This window comes from Hippichthys cyanospilos, chromosome 12 (assembly GCF_059441005.1).
Source record: "Hippichthys cyanospilos isolate Australia breed blue-spotted pipefish chromosome 12, RoL_Hcya_1.0, whole genome shotgun sequence".
NCBI classification, from domain to species: Eukaryota; Metazoa; Chordata; class Actinopteri; order Syngnathiformes; family Syngnathidae; genus Hippichthys; species Hippichthys cyanospilos.
In genome coordinates, this window is record NC_142380.1 from 8,426,344 (window position 1) to 8,444,941 (window position 18,598).

General features: G+C 39.6%; 1 protein-coding gene across 2 annotated transcripts in view; it reads right to left on the reverse strand.

The window, feature by feature from the left end:
- The window catches only part of LOC148414727 (guanine nucleotide-binding protein G(olf) subunit alpha), a 42,152-nt gene that overhangs the window by 6,999 nt on the left and 16,555 nt on the right, over nucleotides 1-18,598 (reverse strand). For both annotated transcript variants that reach the window (XM_088429046.1, XM_088429047.1), the window contains exon 5: nucleotides 16,424-16,521. In XM_088429046.1, the coding sequence (XP_088285172.1) occupies nucleotides 16,424-16,521 (98 nt within the window). The remainder of the gene's footprint in view (nucleotides 1-16,423; nucleotides 16,522-18,598) is intronic.

An 18,598-nucleotide genomic window follows, 5' to 3' on the forward strand; every position in this document is an offset into this window, starting at 1 on the left:
AGCAATGTTATAATTACTGAGTGCTTTGTGACTGTCATGTGACACCAGTGTGCAGCATGGCAGAGACAAACAGCAAGGTGGCAGAGACAAAACAGCAAGGGGGGGAAAAAAAACTAAACAAAACGATGTGGACCAAAGGCCCCCCACCCCAAAAAAGAAAAAAAAAAACAGGTGATGATTAGCAAACCATGGATTGGGTCAAGTATTCATGATGCCATCATTGCATATGATTTTATGCTTATCATGTGTTTGCAGTTATGATTTATTGCTACAACACAGACAGCGTAATTTTATTTTGTCGCTCCAGCCAACGGAAGTCATCAGTAGCAAAAGTACGACCCTTATCTGCATAAAAAAAAACAATCATGTGTCAATCACGTAAAATCAATCAATGAATCAATCAACTGCTAATTCTATACTCTATACACTTGTGAAAATGACCAATGTTAAAACCGTATCTCCAATACATAAATTCACTTTGGGTTTGGAAGGAGATGAATTTGAATACTGTATTAAACTGTTATTAAATTCATTTCGTAGATGAGACAGTTGACTCCCTAGGTTTTTTTTTTTTTTCTCCTCTCCTGTAAGGAACACAAAGCGAGACAAACGGCATAACACCTCAGGCTACGGGCCCCATGCGGTCGAGGTCACATGTTGCAAGCCATCTAGTCCCAAAAAAAAAAAAAAAGCAGGGGAAGCCTCAGGGTCTTGCGTCTCGGGTCCCGGTGAAACGGAGCACTTGTACTCAACAAATAGTGCAAGCGAGCACCACTAGAGACAAATGTGACCGCCATTAACACTCATGTGTTCATTTGATAATTGGCTTGACTTTTTACAAATAGTACAGCGTCTTTAATTAGCAGCGCGGTTCGGAGGCCCGATCAATAGTTTCCATATTTTGAACTGGCCGAGCCGGCAGCATAATGGACTTTTTCACTCCGACCCGCCGGCGAGGGCCGCGCGGCCCACCAGCACAGTCACACCGACACCAAGAGCGCTTCTTACTTTCGACTTTTTGCAAGGCTAAAATTCAAAACAAACAAAAAAAAAAACAACGCCCTTTCGACAGCTGATTAAATCGTGCTCCGGCAGCAACACAGAAGAAATTTAAACGACTATTCTAGAAGATGAATTTCTGTTATAGCAGAAATGATTCCGATTGCTGTGTGGACCTTTGGTAGAATTCAGATGCCAGGAATCCATTTGACCGCCGTGTCACAAGCCCTCGGAACACCACCTGAAATGATTTAATCTATTGCTGTGACCAGTTGTTGACTGACATACCGGAAATGTATTTATCACATGGTACATCTACGATTCATCGAAGCGTTGCGCACCTCAGTCTATTCATACCATACTCTGCAGCAAAATTGTTATTTTCAGGTCACTGGTTGTTAAAGTTCTCAGGAGCACTTTTTCTAGTCCATCTTTGGAAATCACAGTACTTGCAATGTTAAAGATTTACATCAGCAAAACTAGACTTGCTACTTTAGGCGAGCGCTTCTAAATGAGGATACAAGAAGTCACTTCTGGGGGTTTGTGAAAATTTGAACAAGGCTTCTGTTGGTATCAGCAAATTCAATTGCCGTGACAGGAACAACAGATTTTTCTTTTCAAATGAAGAGCAAATTTATTGGAACATGAAGAGACTTATGGTTTATGGTTCAGTGACTCCTTAACAAAATGTTGGATGCCTTTTTTTTTTATGTTGTTTTAACGGTTACTCATTATCATTAGTGAAACAAAAAATACATATCACTATGAATGTAGTTTCAAAGTTAATGAAATCAGACCTCTTTTTAAGTCATTTTTAAATTCACAATTTCTTGGCATCGGTTAGGAAGTACAAGGCTAAAAAATATATTTCCTAAAATTAAAAAAAATGGTTGGGAGCCACAGCTTGCGTGTCAAAGAAAAAGTATGCATTTTGCTTGAACAAGCAATTCTTAATAAGCAGAGCGCTCCCAGTTTTCTGAAGTATGAAAATGCCAATGCGACCAGAAAAAAAATTGGATATATGCACATTGTAAGTGCAAGACCAATATGTGCACAGTGTGTATGTCACAGTGAACAACACCTGCACTAAATCTAAACTGGAACAAATGTGAATATCTTATCATGTAAAGATCAATATTTATGATGTAAATTTTCTATATTTGAGACGAAAAGTACTCGAGAGTCATTTTTTCTAGTCATCGCAGTGTCCTGTCAGTCAGCTGGCGGAAAGATCTCAGGACGCCCATCCAAACAGGAACAAAAACGGCGTAAGGGCAAGATGGATCGCCGAAGGAGACCGATCCATCAGGCTCTGTGGACCTGTCCTAAATATAGGAGCGGCAGAACGGAGGCACTCCAGAAAGTCAAACCAAATCTGGTGTAAACAAAAAGTGGCTGTTCTATGTCAAGGCCGCGTGTTTCGCCTTCTTCGTGGCCGTTCCGAGAGAAAATACACGCTCGTAGCATGCCGCTGTTCAATGTTCTTCTTAAAATAGCGCTACACAGATTTGTGTGAAATAAAACTAATCAATGCTCCCTCTTTCGACCGTGGCTGTACTGGAAATAGAAAAGTGTGGAAAAATAGTGGAGCCGGAACTATGGGGCGAGGGATTGAAAACGGCGGCCGCAACATCAGACGTAGATTCGTCTCTGAGTCTAGGAATCAAGACAACAAGACACGGTGACAAACGCCGCGGCGAGTACAACTAGCGCCAAAACCAACGGGAAAAACAATACATTTTCTTTGTCGTGCACACATTTGTTGAAACATTGTCATGAATTACATTTTTGACATGTTAGTACAGTGGTTCTCAACCTTTTTCAAAGATGCCGCCCCCCTCGAAATACGTATATTATTTGTGTTATTTCTGGCTCCTATGCCGGAAAATTGCATGACTAATGACAATGCGCATGCATATAAAATTTAACAAAGCAAAGGCTCAAAAAAAACTATGCAAGAGTCACTATAACACAATTTAGTAAAAAGTTGTTTCATGTTCCAATTAAGTTGCTCTTAATCTGAAAAGAGGAATATAAATATATATATATATATATATATATATATATATATATATATATATATATATATATATATATATATATATATATTCTTCCTATCATGGCTTTCAAAAGCAACAAATTAGTTTATCTGATACCTGCCGAATCCATGTTAAAAACTTACATACTCCCTTGAAGTGGCTCCCCAAAACCCAATTTTCAATATAATTTGATTGTAGGGCGACCAGTCACTGGACTAATTCATCAGACCTTTTAGTAACGACTAGTAGAATCTTTGACAAACAAGTAATTCATCTGATTGTCAGTCAACATGTTGGTTACATGTCTGACAGCAGAAAATAATATAATTTTGTGACCAGACACAGAATGACATCTTTATGTACTTTGGAGTGGGCGCTATTGCGCCTGGCGGCCTGCAGGAGGCACAGCAACGCTTGTGCGCTACAGCAGCAGCAAGCACACTGACCCTGCCTGCTTTCAGCAGCTGGGTTGCCATGGCAACCCCAGTCGGTCCACAATACTCATCTGCCTCTATCTCACCAGGCCGCTTCGATTGCATCCTGCCGATCGCACGTCGGAACTGAGCGGGACCAATCGTGTTCCATCCATTTTCTATAGCCGCTTATCCTCACTAGGGTCGCTGGCTTGCTGATGCCTATCCCAGCTGTCTGCGGGGGACACCCTAGACTGGTTGCCAGCCAATTGCAGGGCACCTAATCACACCTACGGGCAATTTAGAGTGTCCAGGACACCTATCATGCATGTTTATTGGAATGGGGGAGGAAGCTGGAGTTCCCGAAGTGAACCCGCACGGGCACAGGGCGAACATGCAAACTCCACACAGAAAGGCCATAGCGTGCTGGAATTGACGTCTGGACTCTGAACTGTGAGGCGGAGTTTTTAGTGCCTGCCCTACCGATCACGTTACATCAGCAATGAAGCGAGGATCAAACTTTGTTTTTTCTGGTTCTTCAGTACAGGAGAAGTGTTCTAGGGTCAAAGTGACAGGGTCAGTAGATTTTATACACCAAGTAAATGGAATATAAATGTATCTACTCATCTATTTTCTATACCTCATCCTTATGAGATTCACGTTTCTAGCTTAGTTATTAGATTTATGTACAGGATATTTGTTTAAAATAAAATGTTCTGTAGCAGTAAATTTAGGTATGGGCTCTTTTGGAATATTCACAATATTGACAATGTGTTTTTGACATTGTATCACACAGCGAGTCATAGGGACCTGAGAACATTATTGGTGCATCAAACAAACAAAATCAAATTGTAAGCATATATTGTATATATTTTTTAAACTTAAGCGTTGTCTTTGGCTGCATTCAAGGGGTGCGCAGACGAACGCGTACGTCCTAGCGCCCCCCGTGCCGACTGGCTGGGACAGAGCGAGTGTCACTTGCGATAAATCCGACACGCGAGGGGTTATACGAGTTAAGAGCTGAAGCGAGGGGGATAATTGATAAGGATGTCGCCTGTCATGGAGCAGTGAACATGAGTCCCGTGAGACGGGTCGACCCACAATAACGCCCGCTGTCACAAGTGGCTGTGGGGATGAAAAATATACTTTGTACAAATGGGGGATTAGCTCATAAAATTGTCCAAATACTTCATTATGATGAGATGCAAATGATTAAAAGTAGCTTCTCACTAATCCTAGCGGATTAGGTGGACCAGACTAGGAGGTGATTTGATGTACGAGTGATTAACGGGATAACGGCGCTGGAACAATGCGAGTGACACCGCAGCAATTTGACTGGATGGAGAGCAGCTTAAATGGACGTGGAATCAAAGCAAACGATTAAGTCGCGCACGCTGAATGGTCGAACTGACTACCCGTATTTTGTCCCTGTTGTCCGCTTAAGGCCTGTAGGTGTCTAGCAGCCTAGACACTCGATTCGCTAATGCTAAAAACAATGCTAACGACGCCCTTGGTGGCATGTTTAAGAAATCTCAGTTTCTGATGCATCAGAAATTCGGCGGATTGACGTACTGTAATTGTCAGTTGTATTTACGATATGTAGCAAATGAATGAGATCACGGCGTGACCTGCCGTTGAAATTAATTTGTCATGCGGCCTCTCACTGGATCAGTAACATGTCAAAAAAAAAAAAATTCTAAATGTGAAACAAAAACACTATGATTTCAAAATAATGTACAGCTGTCAGCATTAAAATACATTTAGCTTAATTGAATGCAATTTCATTTACCATTAAAGTGTATTGCAAACCAATTATTTACAATTATTGTGTTAGTTACTTCTTATTTAGCTAAACAGTGACTTTATTTAGCATTGTTGAGCAAACAACAACAACAAAACAATTAAACAATGTCACATGAGAGGGATTGATGTCGTACTCACCAAACATTTTGAAATAGATATGACTTACTGGTTTGGGTTATTGTTTTCCAAAGTAAAAACAGATGTTTGCAAATGACTTATTTGGATTAAACACAAACGATTATCTGCTTTCATGAAAGACTACAGAAATCAGAGAATAATTACTGCTGGGAGGCGGAAATACAAATCTTTGGCCAATTTAAAGCAAATAATAGCTCCAGATAATCGATTACATATCAATTAGTGAACACATTTTGACAACTCTAAAATAGTAAACTTTTTAGCCACCTTGAAAATCATGCACAAAGTAGTTCCGTTATTTAAAAAAAGAAACAAAAAAACAGCTGTATACAATGGGACTTTTAACCTTATAGATTTTTACACCAGCAAAGAGAAACCCGGACACTTCTCTGCAAGCCAACTTGACAAGCGTTAATATATAACCAAAACGTAAATGTTCACATAGGTTGGTAGCCCCCATCCTCCCGCGCACACAACATAAGCAGTCTATGCAAACAACCCCAGAGACTGAAAAGATATAAAAGCTTTCCATAAATAGCTCCTTGTGACCTCCTCGGACCACATTCCACAGGAGGTTAAAGTTGAGTTGACTAAAGGAGGCTGGGCGGGAAGTGGGGCCTTTTCTTTTTTTTTTGTAGCAAGAGAGGTGTGGCTCATTGGACTATGATAAAAGTAAGCACAACAACATCTCAATGAGAGGTCTGGGGATCTAAACATGCTTAACCCTGTGTATCTTACTGAAACCTTGAGTTACGTTTATATGGACTTTTTTTTTTAATCCGTAAAAAGATGGAGTGACAGTCAAGGAAGATACAGCTTCCTAAAAAAAGGTTAATAAAGAAGGGGGCTAAATAAAATGGCCATGCTTTCTCCCATTCATTTGAATGCACCCAGCATCCATAAATATGGTTAAGTACTGTTGTAAAAAAACAACAACTGTGTGCCCTGGTAAGTCAGGAAAAAAAAAATTAAACTAGGGATAGACCGATTAATGACGTTGGTCCTATTTTCTGCATTCTGATGAGTGTCAGCACCATCCTTAAAAAAAAATAAAAATAAGAATAAATAAAGAGATAAATAAAGGATGGCCAATGAAAACTCAATTTAAAACTAACTTCTGATGACCCTGGGAGCTCCCTGATATTTTAGTTAGAATTTTACAACACTGGTGTCTGCTGTCTAAAATGTATTACAGCAATAAAAAGTGAAATAAAAATAAAGAAATCAACTATAGACATTTCTGAAAAGTTGTCCAAGTAACAACATAACATATGCTAATTTGAATGGCCAACCTAAGAAACCCTCATCGAAAATGTACTTATTTCTCAATCAGCGTCAAAACCAAAACCAACAAAAAGTCCATTTAAAAATTATGTACATTTTAGTTATTACAAATCTAAATAACCAATTTTTTTTTTTGCTTTTCTTCATTTGATTTCTTCAGTAAGTTACCTGTAAAATTAAAAAAAAAAAGAACATTGCAATCCTTGAGAACCTAACTATAAATATATTTGTTCAACTTCAAAGCAAATGCCTAAAATTTAAAATAGTCTCTGGTGGGGCGAGCATTTTCACAGTTAAAAGAAAACCAAGATTTCTCCAAAAAATGAGTATTATCTCTGAAGTCATGCTGGAACTGACCAGGAATCAGACATTTTACCTTGAAGTGGCCATTTTCTATTCATATTCTCGTCACCGAGTGACGATTATTTCAAGGATCTGCTACGAAAAGGGGGGGGGGCTGTTTGCTGTATGTTTGGATTTTGCAACAGAGCGTCGGCGTGCGTATGATTATATCCTTACACTTGTTTACTATCCTAGAATTAAAGAGTAGGGCAGGTACGGTGGGAGGGCAGTTGAGGGGATGCACACGTGCTCGCATCAAACTGACACGGAAGCGTTTTGTGTCTCACCTTCTGCTACTGACCTTCCCTTTGTTTACAGCGCATTGCCGGGATACTCCCTTTGATTCGGCTGCGCACACGTGACCCGCTGCCAGTTTCTGCTCTGCAGTACTGCTGCTGCTGCTAAAAATAGCCTTCGCTTGCCCTGGCTCCACTGCTAGTTTACATAAGCTCTAAAGGGGATGGGGGAGAAGGGGGGCGGGGGTGCAGTGGGGAACAGGGGGGGGGAGCGACAGAAGTGGAGGGGGGTGCTCCGTGGAGAACCATTCCACAATCTCTCCGAGCAGCGCCACCGCCGCTGTCCTCCAGCGGTCTGCGCCGCAAGACTCCCGCTCAACGGCGCTGTGTGTTGTGTGTGTCGTCGGCACGCAGCGCAGCACAGCGCAGCGCCAATAGCCGCCATTCATCGCACGCCTCACTCCCCCCTCTCTGTCCTTTAAAATGGAAGCGCATTTTAACCCAAAAATAAAGATCTATTTATAGCGTCGCTCTCTTTGGCTTGAACGTAAACGTTTTTTTTTTTTCCACCCCGCTGCTGCTGGTGTACAAGTTGAGGTAGACCAAACGAGCGAGGGATGACAAAGGTCATGTTGATGTCACAGGAAATTATGGCAAAAGCAAGATTTTTTTTGCATCTTTTTTTTAAATGTTTATATTTCCTATTGGTATGTTTTTTTCTTTTAGTATTTACATAGTGAAAGACAAGTGATATAGAAAATGGATGAATCAACAAATTAGGCCATTTTGTTTATGATTTTGATGGTTTTCTTTTAATGTTATCGTTTTGTCCATTTTGTCCAACATCCCGATATTTTTAAATACTTTTGAAATACGGTATGTTATTTATTTTCAATTGGCTGTATTTTTCCTTGAAAGGTTTTGTATTGATTCAAAAAAAATTGTATAGCCATTCATGATGCTAACAAACTAATGTTTTTTTTTAAACCTAATTTCACTGTGTTACTTTTCTAATATCTGAGTAAGGTGGTTGTCTAATATTACAGTATTTTTATTTAATTTATGATGGGTTCTGACAAAATGTCATGGAAATGAATTTTCTTGTTAATGATTACTAATTGAATTTTCGACAGAGATGTCCATTTTGGAATTTCTTTAAAGTCTCGACTTTCATTTCGCAGCAGGCAAAAAAAGGCTGTAGATTGTAATCAAAGTGTACGTAAATAAGGAATTAGTAGTCAATGAGTACTATTAGAAGATGAATGTGCCAGAACTTTAACTGCATTTTTCTCAAAACTAGGCATTTCAACTTACTAACATTCAAATTGCTACATAAGGCTAAACATCTCCACCATACACACAGAAACAAATAAATATATTTTTACATTTTTCCCCACCCAATTTTTTTTCTTCTTCAACCGAACAACGCCTGGTTACAAAAATGAGGACAAAACTAGCATAAGATGAATAACAAGTCACGTAAAAGTGACAAAGCAAGTCAAGGCGGTTTGCGTTGCTGTAACAACCCGTGAGATACACACAGCGGCTAATCTTGTGACATGTTGCATGGTGCTACCCGGGGCGGCTTTACGCTTTCGACACTTGAAAGCAGACGCAAACATAAAGTGAGGTAGGAGAGATAATACACGGGGAAGTGTTTGCATATTGGAATTAGAAGTTTTTTCTTTGTATTTTATTACATTTTGTGTGGTCTTCTACATATGGGATGTAACTATAATAATGACAAAATTATAATTAACTTAAAAGGGGAGCTAGTTAATTAGCATAGCACAAGAAAATGGTTTGCTACTTTTTTTAAGCAACAGTAAGGAACTTTTCAACCTTAATTGCATGTTTTCATAACTCTTATGATGATATGGCGTTTGTCAAGGCGCGAGGGATTCTCAATCACTTTGACGGAACAACTGCAGGGAGGGTGGTAGGAACCCCGTCACAATCACAAAAAAAAAAACCCTCCAAAAGTTATCCAAAAATTATTAACTCTTTGCCATGGACGAGAATTCTCGTCTTTTAAAATAGTAATGAAAATAATAAATAATAAAATTCTTGACCCTTGACTAGTGCTTATCTATCAATCCAATTGAGCACTGTAGTGATAACCGTGACCATTGGATGACAGTGTTGTCTTATATACTACGCAGACTTATAATTGTAAGTAAGGAATGGAAATCAATCTTTCATATGATACCACCCGTGTACTGGCACTCAAAGAGTTAACTGAACTGTTTGATTCTCCTCATGGGATAAATAACCCAACCATCTTTAGAAAATGTTAAAAGGAAAGTCAAGTACAAATATATCTTCACTGTAATATTTTCTTTGAGCACCCACTAGTCTAAGCACCACTTTCTGATGAATTTTAATATATAACCAGTTTTGAATCCATCTCAGCGGGCGGCCATTTTGCCACTTGCGGTCGACTACAAACAACATCACAGACGCTCAGGTAACAACCAATCATGCGTAGCTCAGCTTGCGAATAGCTACTCTCGCGAATATTACATGCGCAAACTTAGACGGCAGATTACGTTTGTGCATTTTGAAGACTTTTCACCAAGCGCCACAATGCCAAATACAGCAAAGACGACAGGAGAGGACGCGGCCAAAGAGCACAAATGAGTGGAGGGAAGCGAGGGTCCCACAGGGAGCTGTAACAATCTTAAGGACAGCGCGTTGCAAAGATGGGAGTTCCACTGCGCTTCCAGCGGATCACGTTGTGAAGTTGGTCTTTACACACATCGCATACACACAAATAATGCGCCTTTGATACAACATCAGTCAGCTGACAACAGTGTCATCTGATCCCAGCAAAGGATTTGGGAATAATCTTGATTATTTGAGATCTTTCAAAAACAATTCACTTTTTAGAATGTGTGTCGGCACATTTATGACTTGAATATCTTTCTATCTACTATCTGAGTGAGGAGGGTGTGAGCCAATGGGAGCGCAGAGGAGGCAGGGCTTTTGCAGAACGTGACTCGAAGCGCCACATGTCCGGAGCAGGCGCTTAAGTGCAGCTAATCAAAACATTTTGCTACAATTGACAGTTTCGAGTTGCAGATGAGACAGAAATAGATGCACATTTTTTTGCCTCGGGGATACTTTATTTTTATGTTGTTTTTTTTTGTAATTGAAAGTTTAAGAGAAGGAGCTGTGACTACACAATTTGTGATACTTGAGTCAAATTTTATTAACAGTTTTGTGTGTTATTTGTGTATTTTTGATTAGATTTTTGATAAGTTTTTGTATTTCTTTGTTTAAATCTTTCATCTTAAATTTATGTATTTTTTTTTAACTATGTTTGTATTTTTCAAAATATTTTCTACTACTTGCTACATTTTCTACTATTTTGGTACTTTGCTGTAATTTTGGTCATATCCCAAATGTGTACTTTTTTTTTGTACAGTAACCGAATCATAATTAAAATCATGTTTGTGCATTTTATGAAATGTCAATTTGAAATAACGTGTAAAAAAAAAAAAAAGTCAAACAGATCTATATAGTTGTCGAGTTTTGTCGACTATATTTAACTTTTTTTCCCCAATGGTCGCAGGTTTTCCACCCGAACTTTAGTACTTTATGTCCAAACCTTTACCAGTTGGATTTTTACAATATTGTTATCCTTAAACATGTTTGCATTTATCATATTTTATTTTATTGCATTTTATTTCATGTATTTCCGAGTTTGCGCTTGCCGAACCTTCAAATGACGTAAAATGATGTTGTTGCGTCACTGAATGAAGACGATTGTTTTGCGAGCGTTTCTTTAAAATCATCTTATGTGACATTCAAAAAGGGCCGCTAAAATGTCAACCTCTGCTACAAGCAAACTCATCTTCAGAAAAATGTTGTTAAAAGTGTTCAAGTAAAGCGACTTTAACCTGTTGGGTGTGTGTGTGTGTTGGGGGGGGTTGTCTATAAATACATCGCTCTCTCGGGCTCTTCCGTGAAGAGAAGAGGCTCCTCATTGAGCAAAGTGAGTGTTTGCAAAGCTCTGTTTCGCCGGGCCCTCCAGGGGCCGGGGCCTGGCTGACAATGGCGGCCATTCTTCGCATTTTACTGCCCCAGATGACTGTGTCAGTGGCACCCCCCCATACCCGGGGGCTGGTGGCGGGGTCCCGTGACCAGCACGAAGAGAACCAGCCACAGCCCCGGCCCAAGACAAGCAGAACACGGCCCGGCTTCCTCGGACGCTGCTGCAGTCTGTCCTGGACGCTCCGCGACTCACCACAGTAAAAACTAAACTTCAAAAGCATGCGAGCATCCAGAAAAACATGTGCATCCTATTGAGGAAAATAAAGAAATACTCAAAATCAAAATGATGACTCGCATATCCTCAGGTGCAACGCAAGACATTGCAAAATCGGCGTTGGACAGTTTTAAAAATCTGGTGGCCAATAATAAATCAATTCAACACTTTACTATGCTGACTGTGGGAACACTCTCTCCACATTTGGTTTTTCTTTGAAATGAGATTACAAAGAAAGATAAGGGAAACTTAAACATTTCTATTCATTTCCAAATGTTGGAATACTCGATACACTGTAGAAAAGTTCTGGGAGCTATTGTCAAAGTGTTCATTTATCTTTTTATGATCTGCTGATGCCTCCTTATAAATAAAGCAATAAATTAAGCAAGATTACGAAAATCTCAAAACTTTGTTAATAAACATTTTGAGAAAGTGTTTTGAGTGTGGGTTGAGTTTGTATTTCTTTTTTATCAATACCACACATCCCAATACATATTATCGAGCTATTATTAGAGCTGTGAAAATTAATTGATAAGTCAACAACTGTTTTAATAATCAAGTAATTGTTTAGAGCCACAGTATAAACCTCAAACAGTAATTATTCAGATTTTTGTGGTCCTCATGCAAAGCTGTTTACCTTGTATATTTAATCAAAATAATACATTTGATTTTAACTTTGCAAACCAATGAATGAACTGCCTTGTAATACACTTCTATGCAAAATAAATTTTTATACCAACGATGGAATAATCGATAGAAAAATTGATTCTAAAAGTATTTGATAGCGACCGCCCTAGTTATCGGTCTCTTTGGGTACTAATAATTGGTATCGGAGTTATCTCTAATTCAGATCTGTAGATTTTGTACCGCGCCATACAGATATAGATTTTTGTTTTTTTACAGCTGACCATATAAGTCTTCAGCGATTGATGCCGAATGTATATGAAAAGACTTTTCTCTAAATATCACTGAATTACAGTAGCTCAGCTATTTTAAAGCTACAATATCAATAACACAGTCCAATGATCTTGAGCCTGAAAAGTAGTTGGCCAGTGCCAAAAGTCGGTGCAACACAGATGTGAAGCGCTTGTCAGAAAGGGTGCTTACACAGCAACAACTAACTACTTCCTCCAGTTTCCTGGTTCTCAACCAACCACCAGTCACTCTCTCTCACAACTTTCAGCGGCCTCCAGACAAAAATATCATGAAGCGATCTACCATTATGGAAGAAACATGTGAGTATATTTTTACAAACGGACTTTGCAAATAATTTTCATGATGCTAATACTCTAACTTCTATATATGGCCCTCACTGAAAAGTACTGCATCAAATCAGCTTTTTTTTTTTTTTTTAACTTTGTAAGTGTCATTTCAATATTAATATTAATTATGATCACATCCTTAGATGGATTGCGTCCCAATACTTTGCCTTCGACGCAGCCAAAGTATTCTGCAATGGAACCAGTCCTGCAGCGTCCCAAAATAGCCGACGATCAATCAACTGGCAGACACATATCTCTGCTGTTAAAACATATAAATGTGCAACGCGCATGGGGGGGATCGATACATTCCAAAAGCGTTGATATGAACATGCTCTTTGGCTGCGGCTTATTTCCTTGTCCAGAGTGTGATGCTGACGTGAGGCTTTCTGGAAAACTTTGAAAACATGTGGAAGTTATTTTTTATTTTTACCTATTGTTTTTTAGATCTAAAATTAAACAAAAGAACATTCAAGTCAGAAATCAGGCTCTAAGAAACACAGTTTGAACGGCCATTTAATAACAGTGTCGTGGTCGTCTGTTAGTCACCGTTGTGATACTACACATCCATTTAAAAGGAAAAAAATCTCATTACCCGGCTTCCAAGATCAATTTTCAAGCTTTTCTATTTATATACATACACACAAGCTACACTGAGATTATATTATGCTACAAACAATTAAATGATGTATTTTACAAAGCAGAAAGCATGCTATAATAGGGAAGTCAATGAAACATTTCTCTTTACAAAAATATGCTTTATGCACCCCCACTAGTCTAAACGGCACTCTGATTAATATTGTTTTTATGGAATATGAATTAAGCAGCTCCATCTCAGTGGGCGGCCATTTTGACAAAATGACATCACACTTGCTGAGGGCTCAGGCAACGACCAATCGTGGCGAGCGATGACAATTGCAAGGCAATGAGCGATTGTTTTGCTATTATTTCAGATGATTAATATTTTATCTGTTGAGAATATTTAACATAATGTAATTTTTGGACCCTTGAATTAACTATCTTGACCCACTGAACCATGACTGCCTCGTAATTCATCTGCCTGAGCAAAAATTACTACGGTGGCCACATCTCACCTTAAGAAGGTGCCTATAGTAATGAAAAGAAAGAATATTCCACCTGATTTTCAGTTTCAGAGAAATATTTGCACTGATTGAGCCATGTGAGCACACAGACCGGCTATGAGCACAGAAAGAGGAAGCGTAGTCTGGAAGGCGGAGCTTTAAGTGGCCATGTGAGCATCACCTGACCGCCCCCTCCTATCCTTTCTGCTCTTGGGCACAGGGACTTGACCCACAGTCAGATTTATGTTCAAGTGCCCGGTATGTTTGGGAAGAAGAATAAGAAGAAAAACCTGCCGGATTTACATAACATGCCTCAAGTGAGACAATTCAAAGTTACGGCACAATTTAGATGTGGGTCAAAGCAGCGTGAAGAGACCATGAAAATTCTGTATCAGAATATTAGATTATTGCTATCAAAATAATCCGTTAACCGACAAGTAATCGATTATCAAATTCATTGACGACTATTTTAATATTCAAGTATTTGGTGTTGATTAATTTGAAATTTACCAAATCTTCCAATTTCAGCCTACCAGCATTAACTACTCTCTGATTTCTGCCGTCTTTCATGAAAGTAGACTGATTATCTTTTGGATTTTATCAAAATAAGACATTTGGAAAAATCTACTTTTGTTTTGGAAAACAATACCTCAATGAGTTTCAAAAGGTTTGGTGGATACAGCATTAATCCCATCCAAACTTTAACATGTAAATGGGTCCCGATAGTTCATAAATAAATCAAAATCTCCATCATTTCAAAATAACAAATGTTGAATATTTACTTCATATTTTTGCTTTAAAAAAACACAAAACAAAAGACAGAGACTGTTCCCAAGGTCAGCAGAATCTTTTAGAAGTGAAATTTTAAATAAATAGCTCACTGAAGTAAAAAGATTCAAATTGATTTATTGTCCATCCGACTTTAAAAAAAGAAGATAATGGGTCGAACCCTATTCAATCCTACCTGCAATAAAATGTTATGTAAAAAGGAGGCATAAGACACCAGTCATACATTGCAAATCCACTAAAAGTAAGTCACTGATTAAGCGTGCCTTTGGCCGAACCCTGCCAGTGCCAGATAAAGGCAGCCAACCTTTGGGATGGGGAGGGGACACAATTGGCCTTTGCATGTACTCGTGCTCACCTACAAGTCAATGCAAACTACAAGAAGAACGCTTCTTTTTACAGGCACGTGGTGGCGCTGCAACAGACCTCCCGAACATCAGCATCAGCCTTGCCACACACCGCGCTGATTATCAGTATTTCCAAATAGCGGCAGGAGTTGTACAACAGGTTGAAAAGAAGAAGAAAAAAAAAGTCTGTACAGGTGCTGGGCCAAAAAAACCCAGTGTGACCCACATATGCCTTTGTCCCGCTGGGATGGAGCAATTCATAGTAGATAATTGTTTGACAGATTGAAACTTACATCGACCACGACACAATCAAAGCCACTTTGGCCAAGTTGCAGTTCCACTCGAGTCTGGTAGGTGTTGCTAGTGAGCGTTTGAACTTGTTAAACCCACCGGGAAGCAACTTTAGCAACACTGCAAACTAACTAAAGAACTAACCCATTGGGACAGTGTTCCACTTCAGTTTGTTTACAAAATGCAGACTACCTCAACACAGCAAACTTTTTCCTTTTCCCATCCGCTCCAACTGCCGTATTCATAATTTTAATCTAACCAAGCAGGCGAACAAGCAAGCAAGCAGGCAGACAGATAAGATAGGACAGAAGACAAAATTTTCAGTAGCCGACCCACCTAAAAAAAATATTCGATAGCTGCTGTCTTAAATTTCGCAGAATCTGCAGCAATCATACTTGAACTATCTTGGACCTGCGCACTCTTTATCTATTGTACAAGGTACCTCTTAGGCCTTAGGCTTGTTGGCTCAGACATGTGATGGGACTGTACTCAGTGGATTCTTGTAAGTTTTTGATCATCTGAGCTGTATTTTCATTTTAGTTTTTCCTTTCATATTTTTATTGTGCTTTGTGTATGACACAGAGGCAGACTGTATGATGGCATTTTCATGTTTATATTTGATTAATAATGAAGAAAAAAATATATATTTTGGAGAGGAATTAGTTAATAATTTTGATAATTGATTAATTTTACCACCTCTAGAACCAGTGACTATCAAACAACTAAAATGTTCTCGAAGATTATCTTTGTAAAAAGGGACTACCTTGGAAAGTATTTGCCTGTGCAGGTGTACCTTATGAAGTGTCTACTAAGTGTATTTACAGTAAATGGGGGAGGGGTGTTTTTACATTATGTAGGCCAGCTCAGACTTTGCAAATGTCATACACAGACGGACACACACAAGCACACACACGTATAATTTTCCAGAGGACAAACGCTCGACCGCCACTTGCCACACCAAGAACAAACACACGGCTGTCATACAAGTATGTCATACACGACAAGAGAAAGGTTGCATAATGCGGGGACTTCGCCACGCAGACAACAGATGATGTGTTTACAGGCCATTCAAAAAAAAAAAAAAAAAGATACTGCAAATTATGTAACCTTGATAGAAACAAGTTTGCAACTCACTATTGTGCGCAGTCGATCAGCTGGTACTCGTTGGACCTCTCATAGCACGCCTTTACCCCTTCATCGTCCCACAACTTCTTTGCGTGATCAAAAAACTCCTGGGGGGGGAAACAAGGAAAGAAAGTGGTGGTGTGTGAGGCATGATGGCAAATACAGGTAGATATGGAAGATTCTGTGTGAAGCTCCTTTCAAAAGGCTTTAGAGAGGCTCTATTAATTGGATATCAGCTACATACTGACATAATTGCATTGTGTATTTCCCAAACAGTCGTCATGTTTATTTACTCAACAGCAAATAGGGGAAAGCGCATTTTCGGAGTAACATTAAGAAACGTTTGTGCTGTATTCCAATTCATGTAAAGTGAAAGTGCACTCCAAAACAAAGTCCTGGCGGAACAACAACATGGACAAAAACAATACTGTCAAACGAAGACATCAGAATCTAATTCAAGCAACTTGAGATGTCGGGATAGTCTACGAACTGTAGCGCAAAATCCTCCATTACAGAGGAAGCAGAATTGGCAGAAGAAATAAGTAGCACAGCAACACACACGCACGGATGCACATAACACTGTGGAGTGACCACATGTCAAACAGACTGTTGGGGAAGCTTAATTGAATGTAAATCATCCCTGTAACCTTATGAAAGCATCCAATTAGCAACCAGACAAGATTTAAAAATAAATAAATAAAATCTGTCAAAATGCAAAATGTGTTTGGAGAGCCCACAGCAACCTGGGCATGGAGTTTTGGAAATCAAATGAAGCATTCTGGAAAAAGTAAGCCATTTGTGTGGGAAAAACTGCATTTTTTGGGGAACACTTTTGAATAGTATTATATTTTTAAAGAAAATTTCACAAAGGTGCAGTGAACACGCGAATGACACTTAAAGATGCCAGCTCAATTCAACTCATCTGATACGCTCATTTACCAAGACTACAACTATGAAACCGGCTCCCTTTGAAAACAGTCGTGCTTTGGGAAATGTGTTTAATTTGTTCGGTATTCCGCAATTGTTCCAAATTCCTATGCTTTGCAATATCCATCTTTCCTTCTGTTAATTACTTGTCATAATCAATTTGTGAGATAGACCCTTGTCAAAGGCGTTGCATATTCTCCGCCATAAATGCTATGATTACTGACTTATGATTAAGGATAAACCAATAATCAACCGGGTCGGTTTCGCTTTTGAGCATTTTGATCAATCTCGCCATCTGTCTTAAAAATGGTCAATAATTGATCAATTCGAAACCGTGGTAACTTCAAGGAACTACGTATTTCTCATGTAACTTCATAAAGGGGTTCGATTGACCTAATAACCGGAAAACGAGTCAGCGCAAGCAGCTCTAGCGATGCGCCACTTTATATCGGGAATGCAGTGCGAAAAGCGCCTTCTTTCTAAAAAGCCAAAGGCCGAACATAGCGAGCCTTCCTGTTGTTTGGACGACGCAGTAAATAACGTGGTCGTCTTTTAGTCAGCATCCTCCTGTGGGACAATGGGGAGCATTATGAGAGGCGCTCTCTCTTATCAATGACTTTGAGACATTTCCCAGGACTCGCCGCTGCGTGTTTGCCATTGCACAAGACGAATGGGCGGGCGTACGGCCCCTCGTCCCCCTGTGCGCGGCTCTGGGGCTCCTCCCTCTCCCCCCAGTCGCCCAGAAGCGCCACATGACCGCTCCGCGCTGGCTCTGCGCTCGCCCTGTGCAAAAGGGGCTCAAAGTAGCTCCCAACCGGAGGCTGATAAATGATCACATGCTCTGGGAGACATCCTCTCGGCAGATCCGGTGATTGAGTCGAGCGGGGCAGACAACCAATAACTGTTCGCTATACATGTATCAGAGAGCAGACCTCTGCCACGGCAATTAACATAAATTGTGAAAAGCCTGGTTCCGGGATATCATCAGAAGTGGCTCTTTTTTCACTCCGGTCCTGTAGGTGGAGGTGTGCCTTCTGCCAAAAGTCAAACGAATAAAAAAAGAAAGAAATATTCTCAGGCACCGTCATTGTCTCTTGTAGGCACATCTTCAATTGTGCCCAGAAAATATTCACAGGTCAGTGGTAAATTGTTTTTTTCCAGTTACAATTACGCCTGCAAAGATTGAACTAGGTAGGGCATAATACATTTGACTGCATGCAGAAACGGGAGGCACACCATATATATGTAATACTACTT